This window comes from Colossoma macropomum, unplaced genomic scaffold, assembly GCF_904425465.1.
Source record: "Colossoma macropomum unplaced genomic scaffold, Colossoma_macropomum, whole genome shotgun sequence".
Lineage (NCBI taxonomy): Eukaryota > Metazoa > Chordata > Actinopteri > Characiformes > Serrasalmidae > Colossoma > Colossoma macropomum.
Genome location: NW_023494810.1, coordinates 22153179 through 22166659, shown reverse-complemented (window position 1 = coordinate 22166659; position 13481 = coordinate 22153179). Strand labels below are relative to the sequence as shown.

Here is a 13481-nt window from a genome sequence, read left to right as displayed (position 1 = left end):
TCCCCCGTTCTCTCTCTTTGTGTGCAACTCACCTTCTCTCTCTTTCTCTCTTTCTCTCTCTCTCTGTCTCTCTCTCTCTCTCCCCATGCTGGCCGCCTGCCACTTGTAGCAGCTTTGACTGCCTCTCTGTCATTTTTCTATATAGTAGCATAAGTATGACAAAACACTCATTCATTTTGTCTCTCTTTCTTTCATTCTCTCACTCTGTTTTCCTCTCTACCTTTCTCTCTCTTTCATTTATTTTCTCTTACCCCCTCGCTCTTTCCCTCTCTCTCTGTCTCTCCATCTCTCTCTCTCTCTTTTTCTGTCTGGTCTTTATTTTTTCTCCTCTATAGCCCCAACTGGCTGCCTGCCACTTGTAGCAGCTATGGCCATCTCTGTCCTTTTTTTGCTATAGAGTAGCACAAGTATGATAAAACAGTCATTCATTACCCCCTCTGTCCCTCTGTCTCTCTGTCTTTCTGTCTCTCTCTCTCTCTCCCTCACCCTTGAGCTTTTTAATGATGTTCAATTTTCTCTGGCATGCCGCGACTACATGTGTTAGAATACTCTGGCCTTTTGTTGGGGCCGGCCCGTGGCGCTTTCTCTTAAGCTGTCGTAAATGCTGCTTAGATCCCGGTTGGGGCGCAGCAAGTAAACAGTACCTCATTGTCGGGTCCCTCGGAAAAAATGCGGCTACTGTTTATTATGTGCCATAAAGCTTGTGGTGTGTCCTTCTGTTGAGAGAGAGGGAGAGAGAGAGAAAGAGAGTGAGAGAAGGAAAAGAGGGGTGAGATCATGTTTTTATCATCATTTGCTTGCGGGGAAAAACTGCTATCTGCGCCTGGGTTTGTGGAGTGGGTGACATCATTGTTTTCGTTTAATTTTTTGCGAACAGCCGCCTCCTCACAATTGGCGCTCTCAGGACAAAAAAACAAAAAAGTGCCCTGGACACTGATGCTGTGCGTCCATCAGTGAGGAATGGACAGACGAAGAAGTGCAGAGAAATACTCAAAGATTGGAGGATGAGATCAAGCGGCAGAGTTCAAAGCAATAGTTTGGCAAAAAATCACACCATTTTCCCCTTACCAGAAATTTTCCCCATACCTCCCCAAATATAGACAGTCAACCAAGACACAGTTGATGTATGAAGTTTGCTTCTTAGTTTTACACTGGAGCTGCTAGGCTAATGTAGCCAACAAATAATGGAACCTTACTTACTTTAATCATTAGCATAATGCCTAAATCATTCCTAAATCTGTCTCATACAGCATCAAATTGTTAAGTAATCACAAATAAATGAGTTTGTGTGATGACATACTCTTAGAAATCTACAAGAAATTAACAAAAATACATCATGTGACTAAAACAGTCTTAAAGCCTGAATTTTCTTTATACTGTTTTCTTGGGTGCACCAGTATGGGAACTGTGGGCCAATACCACTGTCTGATATTTTTCATTTTTCAAGTCATTTTGGGCCATTTGTTTTGGTCCGTCCATCATGAAATTTACACACAATTTAAAGGGCGACAGGCGTTTTCATATTGTGTCAAAAACTGAAAAACAAAAATGGAGATATGAGGTTTTCTTCCGACAACAGCAATATGCATTTGTGAAAGGTAGACATTGTGACTAGATCGTCAATTAGCAATACAGAGAAATGTCATATTTATTTGTAGAGGATCACAAATACAGTAACATGAATAAAACACAGACATTTTAGCTGTTACTTAACCATTCTCAACTTCCAAAATACAGTAAATGGTTCATCAAAAATTGGTTTGAATCATCTGTCAAATCTAAGCAACTATTCAGTGCTGATGCATATTTTAAACAATTAGCTGTCAATAGTGATATGATTCCATTCATTGTGCATCCATACTTTTGTCTAGACATTTCATAGATAACTGTAACTCCAACAGTGCCAGAAACACATATGATGCTCCAGTGCAAACTTCAACCTGTCTTGGCTGATTGACTACATTTGGGTCAAGGGGAAATTGTGTAAATTTGATCTTTTTGCCAAGCTATCACTTTAAGAGTCTTCCTCGGCAGCCTACTGGAGTCGGTACGATGCTCTGTCATCACGCCAGGATCCAGTCCACTCGTCCGCCCACTGCTGAGCGTGACGGTGGAAAACACAGTGAGGGAATTCCCCGATGGACAGAATTATCGGAGAGATTTAGGCCGTGAGTTAGCAGGGGAGTACGTGTGATTTGTAGATCAGCGCTTATGAGATATGAGTCAGCGAAGGGGTGGGAAGGGGGGTGTCTGATGTAGCCTTGCTTTTTAACATGGGGATTCTCCCCTCGGGATAAACTAATCCTCAAACCTTCAGACCCCAGAGAGCGCATACTTTATGGGCTTAGAAGCCTGAGGAAGAAACCTTTTAACTTGATTTCCGTAAAGGGGAAGTCCAAGCACGCCACTGTTCCCTCCTTTTCTCTTCCCTGGACACTCTCATGACCCCTGACCTCAGGGTCCTATGGCCTCACCAGGTGTGCGGTCATATAAGCAGCTGATTGTCCACACTAATACGGGTGCATTTGAAAATGGTTTTCATGTCATTGTTTTCCGTCCATATGTTTTTCCCTCATTTTCCTTCCACACTGAAACGCCAGAACTAAAGGAAATATGGCTATACTGAGCTTGTGTTCACTGCCTGAGCCAAGCAGATTATTGTGGTGCATAGAAAAGTAACAAAACCAAGTAAAAAAAAAAATTAGCAAATATTTAGCAGTAAATCACACAAAAACAACTACACATTACATCAGATCTTTCAGTATTTAGCGTCCACTCTTTTCCTTCATTACATTTATTTCAAGGTGCATGCTTTTAGTTTTCCTTTTTCCCACATCTCTAAAGTCCGGTTTAGAAGTTGGTTGCATTTTCTGCTTTTCACAGTCCGTGTAATCCCAAACATATTTAGTAAAGTTGAGATCTGAACTCTGAGATTTGATGTGCAAGTATTTGCTTCTTGACAGTTACACATCCTTTCAGACCCATAGTGGAAGAATTGACAGAAACACTTGTGGATTTTTTCTGGAGAGTGGAGCTTGATTTTCCTCTCAAAAATTCAAGCTTTGGTTGTCTAGCAGGTCTTAGGAGTTATTAGGAATCACATTTTCTCTGAAAGTTTTAATCCTTTTTTGAATTCCCATTTTGGAAATTGTGGAAACACTTTATTTGGAGTGGTCCTTTGTAGATGATTAACAAATTCTCAACAGATTATCAGTAACACATCAACTACATATCAGTGAAGTAGCAGTAGTGAAGCATCTGAAAACATTGAAGTAAATATCTTGTAGATGTTCTGTTTATACATTACTTACATTAAGTAGATGTATTGTTAAAATATCACTTCCATTACGCAAAACCTAACCCTAACCCTGGCCCTAATCCTAACCCTAATCTTAACCTCAACCCAAAACCTACTCCTGAAATTGTTGTTTTTTTCATTCATTTTCCTTTGACTGTCTCCTTCTTTGCACAAGTTAAATATCTTGCATGTAATCTCCCTATAAATATCTCATGAAAATCAGTAATATGTATTTAATTGTCATTTTTACTAGAAATTAAGTGAAGGGTGGTCTCTGACTTATGCACAGTGGCACATTAAAACAGAATTCATCTGATCATATGTGTGCACATCCAGAATTTTATTTTTATCAGATTTTAGAACCGGATCTATCTGTTATAAAAGATTACAGATTTGAGATCAGCACACTGGCACATAAAATTCTAGAGCGGTGGCGGCATTGTGTGTGTGTGTGTGTGTGTGTGTGTGTGTGTGTGTTTTAACTGTCTAAACTGTTTGTTTCCTGTGATGGGGAAGGACGGGAGACCTTGTGATCTTTCCCAGCATGCCTCCGTCCAGCCCTATCCGGGTTATTTACAGTTTAGCACCCAGTCCCTCCACACGTTAGCCTGGCAGACACAGCCTCTTTATTCTCTTATATGTGTTTTTCTCGCTATCGCTATAGCAGTACGCATTCCCTCCTCCCCCTCCTTCCTTCCTCTTTTCCAACTTTCTCCTGTCAATCGCTCAAACTCCCCTCTTTTCTCTCACTCTGACTTCATCCCTCGCTTATTTTCCCTCCGCCTTCTCATCTCTCCCCTTTCTCACTCTTTTTTTTTCGCTATTCATCATCTGTTTGTTTTGTTTTCGGAGAGGTACGCGATTGCTTCACGAAGAAAAACATCGTTTTGGACGACTGTCGGCCGCGCTCCGAGATTGTGAGTCGGAGTTTGCTGACTGTTCCCCCGAAAAACAAATGATATCATATCCAGGTGTTTTCTTTTTTTCCTCCCACTCATGGAGTTCATGGCCTGCAGCACATTATTTTTTTTTAACTTGAAACAAAATTAAATGAAATAGTAACAACATCCTGCTTTTAAAGGTGCCTCTTTTACTTTTGGGTAAGGAGAAACTTGGACACCTGTGACATTGTAGACCCCTCATGATGAAGAAGGCTCTTACGCTGACTGATACTTCTAAATTACTGTATCCGGACATTACACACCATTTGATAACCTCAGCCACCTTTTACAATGTGTGAAAATTTATGATGAGTAGACCAAAAGAGATTATCCAAAAACATTTAGAATAAAATCTTCATCTTACTCATTTTTCAGTGTTAGGAAAAAAGCAGAAAATGTATATTTAACAGAAAATTACACAGAAGTCAAACAACTAAATATAATACCGCTTTTTCAGTATTTAACTTCGTGGCCCTTCGCTTTCAGTTTTCCAAAGAAATCTGCAGGGATATTTTTCCACACCTCCGAAGTTCAGTCTTAGAACTTGGTTGCATTTTCTGCTTCTCATCAAGTAATCCCAAACACATTCAGTGATGTTAAGGTCTGGGTTCTTGTTGGATTTGTAAATTTCCATTTCTCAGTAATGGCTTCTTGACAGCTGCACATTCATTCAGACCCATAGTGTTGAATCGTCTTCTCACAGTGGAAGGATGGACAGAAACACCTGTGGAACTTTTCAGATCTGAAACAAGAGTGGAGCTTGATTTTCTCCTTTCTTCTTAAAGATAAAAGCTTTAAGTACTATTTATCTGATGGAGACAGTTTGGTGGTCTTTCAGGTCCTGCATGATTTCTCTGTGTCGTTTAATAATTTACTCTGTGTCGTTTAATAATTTTTTGAACTTCCGTTTTGGAAACTTCTCTTTTGACTTATTCCCTTCGTCCTTCTTCAAGTGGATTGTCTTATATCTAATCTCCTCTGGAATATCTCCTGAAAAATGAAGTACTTGATTGGGAATTAAATAAATGATGAGTTGTCTTAGATTATTGCACATTACTGTACATTAAAGTTAAGAATGCTTTTTTCTTTCTCGTATATAGTGACCATTTTAGAGATATGAGGTTTTATTAAGATGATTTCTTTAATAGTACACAGCCTAGGTTAGGACTAAAGGAAAAAGCCTATAAAAGTATTTGTGTGTGCGTGCGTGCTGTTTCCCCCTCCTGTTTATCCCAAAACAATTGCACAACACTTGATTGTTACACACTCCCTCACCACCACCCAAACACACACAGGCACAATACTACAGTACACCGAAAGGTCTGCCGCCGGCCCTTTCATGTACTCAAATTATTTTTATTTTCACGTTAGAGGAAATCAAGTTTATACGCCTAGTGAAAAGTGTTTCTTTGGGTGGAAATCCACTATTGTGGAGCGTTTCCTTAGAGGGGCCGTCGTAAAAAAAACCCAGAGGAGCGGCGAAAAAATGCTCCTCACTCAAAATGGGAAAATAATCAACTATCTGGTGGCTGGATTTTGATGTGGCTGTTTGTTTATATGAAGTCATGCTTGGCCGGGACGTCCTCGCTGGCTGCCTGGTGCCGAAGTGACCTCTGTGTTTGTGTGTGTTGTCAGGCAGTGGTGGCTGTAGCACTAACACACGCTGCACACGCCCTGATCCGTCTCTGCGGCGGGCCTACAAAGAGCGTGTGTGTGTGTGTGTATGAGCAGACTCATGGCTAGTAGCATATGGTTTAGTGGCAGATGCCTCAGCATGTTGGCAGATTTCTCTCTAAGCCCTTGGGTATACTCACAATGAGCTCTTCTTCTGGGTAGAGTTACAAGTGCGGTTTTTGAGTTTACATTCGTATGAGGTCTTATCACATTCATATCCCATCGCCTCATTGAACTGCTTTTCTTTTCTCTCTCTCTCTCTGTTGCTCTCTGTCTCTCTCTCTCTCAGGCACCTCAACAATGAGCATGCCCTTGATGACCGCAGTACGGCCCAGTGTCGGGTGCAGATGCAGGTCGTTCAGCAGCTGGAGATCCAGGTGAGATATACATGTCGTGATTAATCGATTAATCAACTTGGGGGGGGGGGCTAAAATCGACTAAAAACGATCTTAGTGATAAACCTGAAATGACAAGTTAGCAGTTTGCTTGCTGAGAATTTCAGTTCTCCTACAGATGTACACATTAATTTATTTGCATTTACCCCACATTGTATTTTTACATTTGAAGGGTTTCATTGCAAATAGCAGCGTAAACCTCATTGAGATTTTTTTTGTGATAAACATTGTTGGGAATGGGCTCTACACACAGAAAATATCAACACTATGTTATGTTTACTATCACATTTATTAGAGAAATGAAAAAAAATTCAATGAAAGAGAGCTGTTTTTCTTTTCGCAGACTCAGTATAGACAAAATTGTTACAAATGCATATCCTACATTTCTTTTTGTATTTTATATTTTCCCTGGCACCTACTAGTGGCGTTTGTGAGGATTTATGTACCAAGAACATGAATTCAAAGTTCATTTTTACATTGCCTTTTTTCTAACTTCTCTTTATCCCTTAGTAAGAGGGAGACTGGTTTTGTTACTGTGCCTTTAAGACTGTTGTATGTAATTGATCTATGCTCTAATTGACTGCCTTGTATTGTGCCTCATTCAACCAGGATTCGAGGTTGAAACACTCCTTATAACTTCAGGTGCCGTGGATGAAGCTAAACTGCTGTAGACTGTATATGTTAATGTGTTGGTTTTGGTGACGTCACAAACACATTAAAAATGGGTTGTTGTTGCGGCTTAGTGTTCATGTATAAACTGTATGCTCTTAGGAGTTAATGGTAAATTTCGAAACAGTATTTACATGTTACATCAAACTCTTTTATGTTAGAAAATATAATGGCTCTTTAAAGCCATATCTTCCTTTAAAGTGTCAATCACCAGAATAATCAATAGCTTACTTAATTGATTACTAATAAAATGATATAATTAATAGTGCATTTACACATACACATAAAATTTTTATCTCTTTCTCTAACAGAGAATGAGCAAATCAGCTCAAAACAATTCAGAGTATAGAATATTAAGTGTCTAATGAAGGTGTTAATGCATAGTGTTTTAAACAGTTGGAGAAAAAGACTTTCATTTCAAGAAGAGTGCCATAGACATTCACTTCTGAACATGAGCAATTGGTCCTGTGCTAGACAGCCTTTTAAAAGTGATCCAACAAAGGTCTCCAGCCATCTTCACTGTCTTTGGTATTATTTACAGCCCACAGCATTGAAATCCACCTCTAAAATATCACTTTGTATAACATCAAAGGGCAAAAACAATCCCCCCCACTTGCTTCCAGCATTGTACTCTGCCAAACAAAGATGCTACCTCCGAGTCAATTTGGCTGCTAATACGCATCCGTCTAGCCATCACTCAAGCGTTTAGCGTGCATCAAAGCGTTTAAGCTAACCTCGCTGTTGGGGAATGGTGAAGATAGCACTGGAATCTAGTGTCTGACCGCGTGATCAGGCTGGACACTGATGATGTCTGGGCAGTGGCCCACGCTGACAAGCCATCGGTCAGCCGCATTAGGTCGCATTAGGAAAAAAGGCCTACTGGCTGTAGGAAATGGAGTCTGGGAGAAGACCACACACACATACACACACATGCTCTTGCACACTTTAATGCACAGTGACACGAGTGAGGTAACCTGTCAGTGCCCGAAGCCTGGACTTTCCTCTCCTTTAAAGCTGTAAAATAAGCAGCGAGACGTAGCCCTTTGAGTTGTGTTTACACTCTGACGGGCCGCTTCAGGCCTTCCAGCCTCAAATAACACACACCAAGACCCCTGTCTACACACGTTCACCCAGCCTGCCAAACGGCCCCGAAAACTGGGACGCTTCTTCCATCTCTCACGCCTCATGCCTGTCTTTCTCGTCCGATCCCAAAAATAACCTCTTCACCAGCAAAGCTCTCCCGGCAAAGGCTACCCTTCAAAAACAGTTTGGTTGCAGATAATTCTGCTGGGTTGAAACTCATTTTAATCTAAGGATAAAAGAATTCTATAGAACAGATTCTATGATTCTAAGGAAAAATTTTAGATGATTCTGAGGTAAAAGCTCCATGGCAAAGGGAATAAAGTTGTATTAAAATTAAACGGGCAGAACGCATAGTATTTCAAAAGTGGTGACAATTAGAGTGCATTATTTAGCATTTAATAACTTCTGGTGATGGATGTAAATCTCTGACATCACAACTATTCATCTTAATTCTAATTCTTCAAGAAATAATTCAGTCAATCATAAAATTTCTAATTTCTGGATCTTGAAATATTTGCAGAGTAGTGGAGTATAAACAATAAAAACAACACAGACTTTTTAAAAGAATATTAGAATAAGCCAAAAATATGAGCCAAAAAATTTGTGCATCCTTCATTGTATATAATAATCAACTATCATAATAGCAGCCTGTTATAAGCATTAGTACACCCCTTTTGATCTCAGAAAAACTTAAAATATTCAGTAAAATATCTAACAAATACATACATCTTGGCATCTAGTTGTAATGTGTAAGTCTATATAGGTTATTATTATATAACAAATGATTCCAAACTTTTGAATAGTAGTGCGGCTCCTTCATCCTGCTTTCATAGGGAGATGTTAAACAATGCAAGGGGCAGCCCCCGTCATACCACATTTCCCTACTTCTCATTGACCACCCCCCCGCAATACTGGTCCTCCTGCCAAGTGCCAGGCCAACCCAGGCCATCCCAGACTAGCCATGCCTGCCTGCCCACTCGCTGGGTGCTCATAAGCTCACTTTTTCCACTGCTTTGTTAAGCGGCTGACCAGTGCCGACCGCTGCCTTATTAAACACAGATCAGCTAATGGGCAAATAAACAGGCCGGAGGGTGGCGGGCAGCTAGCAGCAGCGGGCACCACAGCAGAACACAAACATGCAGAGAGTGGAAAACAGAGGGGGGGAAATTGGCCTTGAACAAGAGTTTAACAGCAGGGACCTTTTTCAGCAGAAATAGTATTGTACTTGATGGCCTGTGCAGTAAGCAAAATGTATTATTTAGATTTTGCAAATCAGATTATTTCAATTATGTGAGGCATAATAGTTTTGGTGTAATTATCATTTTACCACAAGTCAGATTAGGGCTGTTAAATCATGAAATGTCTTTTCTTGTTCATTGTAGTTGAAATCATTATTAGGCAAGTGAATGGTCACTGTTGCCTTTTTATTTATGTGTTATAACAGCCTATTTATGATTTTGTGGTGTTCATGATCCAACTGAAAACCATTATTAGGCATTACCCACACTGTCTTGGTCCTTTTTTAATATTTTGTCTTAGAAAAATTATACTGCCACTGTCACCCTCAGGTTTTTTTGGTCTGGACCTTTATTTCTCTAAAGCTGCTTTGTGCCAGTGTTTGCTGTAATAAGAGCCATATAAATAACTGCCGTAGCTCTTGCTACAGCTTTGAGCTGAAGGCACCACTAACACTGCGACACACTGTAAATAGAGTTCACCAGAGTCATACAGAGATGAGTACAGCTGCAAGTCAAGTATCAGAGAGAGAGAGAAAGAGAGAGCGAGGGAAAGGCTCGTTTCCAGCCGTGGGTAACCGGAGCTGAGAGATGATGTGTGAGGGTCCCATTGAGCTTACTGACGCGACAGAAATTGAGAATTACGCTCTTAGGATGATGTCCGGAATCTCCTTCTTCCTCTCTGGCTCTCTCACCTTTTCTCTCACACGTTCTCTCATTTCTTCTTATGCACATCTGCTTCTCTGCACAATTTGAAGGGCCCATATCATGGAAAACCAAATGTCAGCCTGTGTTTATGAAGCAAGAGTTTGACATGCTGTGTGAACATTTGTTAAAATTTCACTACCCAGTCCATACAGCACATACCACTCTGCAGTTTTGAATTCATTATAGCTGTGACATCACAACTATAAGCACATTTCCATGTAGCCTGCAGCTGTATGGCCTGTCCCTTCATGTTGAAGTGATAAATAGTGTTGTTACTGCTCATTTCAGTCAAGACTCCTTTTGAATGAGGCACAATAGAGCTGACCATCTTAAAAGTATCAAAAACAGCCTGTTTAATTCTGAGAGATAAAGAGAAGTTGGAAAAATCATGTGAATGTAAAATGAACTGTGACTGTATTTGGTACATAGATCCACTCTAGTGCTGTAAGTGGACTTCATGCGGAAAATAAAACACATACAGAAGAAAAACATAGACTCTGGGCCCCTTTAAAAAACTCCCACCTTAAGCATGGACCCATCTACAGTATTTGTTGGGCTGATTCCTGATTTCCTATTGATAGGATTGGCCCATTTTGATCCGCAAATATATGTGAACCGTAAGAAAATATATAAAATATAGAGTGGACATGTGATGTATGTGTTCACAATCAGAATAGATCAACTTGTATCCCTTATCTCTCTCTTATCTCACTCTCTTGCACACAGAGAGTGCAAGTAAAGTTTGAGGTGACCTTGGTGAGTTGCCCAAGCCTATATATACGCACATACACTCCTTATGTACACTGCAAAACAATATAGCGCACAAGAGGCCTCTTTTAAACCCGTGGAGAGTGTTTTAAGCCGGTAGGGTGAGGCTTTGCTGGAGGCAATAACAAACCCTCATGCTCAGAGACAGAAAATGCCCTGTGGTCAAGCACTGTCTCCTTTTTAACACTTAAAGCATCTTAGCTGAGTAAACACTGATATATTTGTGTTGTGGCATTAGTAATGTGTGGGTACTTACGTGTATATTTCTGTGTTTGCTTGCAGCTGGCCAAGGAGAGCGAGCGTCTGCAGGCCATGATGACCCACCTGCACATGCGTCCATCAGAGCCAAAGCCTTTCAACCAACCTGTGAGTTCATGCCCTTTGACCCCAGTGTGCCTGCTGGGGTTTTTCTATTTTTTTTCTGCATTTGTTTTCATGTCCATTTTTAATGCATAAATTATAACAGCCCATAGTGGTGCCACAGGTTAGGTTTATCTGTAGTCAGAAGAGCGCACTCTGTTGGCTTGTGGAGAAGCTGCCACAGTCGTTCACCCTCTGCAGCTGTAAAACGTTTATTTGTTTCTCGAGAGCGGTGGAGGAAAACACCCAGGCCGATCTGTTATGCGCTACAGTATGCTGTAACTGTTTACCAATTATCCAACTACACATGTTTTCTTGAGTAATTAATCATGTGTCCAAACAAACCTCTCCAATCCAGTTTAAACATGAGCTCGGTGTGAGAGTTAGACTCTTAAAGATACACAAATCAGTTACAGTTGGACTAGTGTCTGCCTCTTCAAAACTAAATGGATCAAATGTGGCTATGTGTATGTTTCTGCTTGTGTGTACTATGTGTTAGTGTGGATCTGTGAGAAACAGGGAGGAAAAGTGAAAAAAGAGAGAATAGCGTACCTTCATAGTTAATGCAGAGCCTTAATTTTCAGGCATTGGATTTTTTTTTTTCCCACAGCTGCCAACCCCAGCACGCAATTATTAGGTATCTAATGAATATTTCATGGCAAGATTGATGAGGAGTCTTATTAAAATATGAAGATGTTGAAATTAATTGTCAATTAGAAGTGGAGTGTCTTAATTCGGGGGAGGGATATAAATGGCGACAGAGGAAGGGGGACGGGGGACGGGTAAAGTAGGCCGCGTCTCATGTTTGGTGACAAATTCACTGGATTGGCTGCCATTACACGCTAATGGGGAGCGCAGCCCAGGCATGACCCTTACGGCCTAGAAAGAGAGACGTAGACAGGGGGGTGGGGGCAGGAAGAGAGAGGGGGTGAAAAGGAGTCAGAGCAGGAGAGAAAGAGAGTAAAGGATAGAGAAAGAAGAGGGGTAGGGAGAAAGAAAGGGAGAGAGAGAAGGAAGAAAACAGAGCTAAAGGGAGAGAGAAGGATGGATAGACACAGTGAGAGAAGGAGAGATAGAGAGAGAAATTTAAGTAAGGAATGAGAGAGAATGAGGAAACGAAAGAGAGAGAGAGCTAGAGAGAAGGAGAAAGACAGAGGTGCCCTGAGCTAGCGTTAGCGGGTGTCACCGGTAGGCGGAGCTTAGCATCTGCCTTCAGTCTTGGCTCTTCGGCGGGCACTGTAGCAAGCTGGCACGGCTCCAGCGTTAATTAAGTACCTGTTAAACAATTTTGCCCCCTAATTACTGGAGATGGGCCAGGTTGGCTCCTCTGGCGATGAGAGGGGTGAGAAAAAAAAAGGGGGCCGCACCAGTTTAATTCGCTATATTAGCTTCAAACCCACCGCTACGCTGTCCTCCCGCACCCTCGCAACCCCCCTTTTCTCCGTTTGCGCGTGCTCATGATGGTTTTAATTAGAGCAAAACAAGCAACCCTGGAAAAGCCTCCCTCAGCGGCTAAAGGGGGTTGAGTTGGTGGGGGGGAGGCTTGAGGGGACAGTTCCCAGCGCTCCTCACCGTGCCCGCTAAAGCTAATTGGGCAATGGCGAAGGCCCCCAAGAGGGCGGCTAACCACAGCCGGCTTTGGCACACGCTGTTTGTTGCCAGATTGTATTCTTTCTCCCCCTCCTCCATTGTATTGTTTTGTTTTCGCTCCTTTTTGCATGACTCTAATTGCAGCCTATATGCCGCTAAGGAGCTTTTTGTGTATGCGCACAAGTGTGTGTCAAAGACGCACAGGGGGCTTTGTTTGAATTCCGCCGGCTGAGTGGGATCGTCTCTGATAATAGAGTTGGCGTGCCAGCCCGTCCTGGCACGGATCGTGCTCCTCTCAGCATGGGAGGGATAGCAAATTGACAGCGATTATGCTCCCCGTAACGCTGTAATGAGTAAGGCTGCAGATTACTGTAAAGCACGGATGGGGACGCAGCGTTAGAATCACAGTGTAATCAAATGAACTTCGTTCACTAAGTCATGTCACCAGCTTCCTGTCAGTGTCAACGTTTAGAGGAGGAAGTTAGCAACTTCTGGTGAGAGGAAGAAGTTTCCTGGTGAATCTAAATCCACAGATTAGATTTATGCAGATTAATAGATTTAAACCTTAGAAGTCGAGTCATTGCTGTCATTTTACTGCTCTATTTAAATGTGAATGTGTAATTATGTAATTAATTCCACTTTGTTATGTAATGAACTATATTTATGCTCGATTGCACTGACTTTTTTCTGTTGGTTTTGATGTCAAAAATGACAGAAATGCGGCAAATATATAAAGAATGGGTTCCTGGACAGAAAACTG

The 13481-nt window shown here is 41.4% G+C and overlaps 1 protein-coding gene across 4 annotated transcripts in view; it reads left to right on the top strand.

Moving 5' to 3' along the window:
* foxp4 (forkhead box P4) overlaps window positions 1-13481 on the top strand; it is a 169918-nt gene that overhangs the window by 135310 nt on the left and 21127 nt on the right. For all 4 annotated transcript variants that reach the window (XM_036559387.1, XM_036559388.1, XM_036559390.1 and 1 more), the window contains 2 exons: window positions 6203-6290; window positions 11054-11137. In XM_036559387.1, the coding sequence (XP_036415280.1) occupies window positions 6203-6290; window positions 11054-11137 (172 nt within the window). The remainder of the gene's footprint in view (window positions 1-6202; window positions 6291-11053; window positions 11138-13481) is intronic.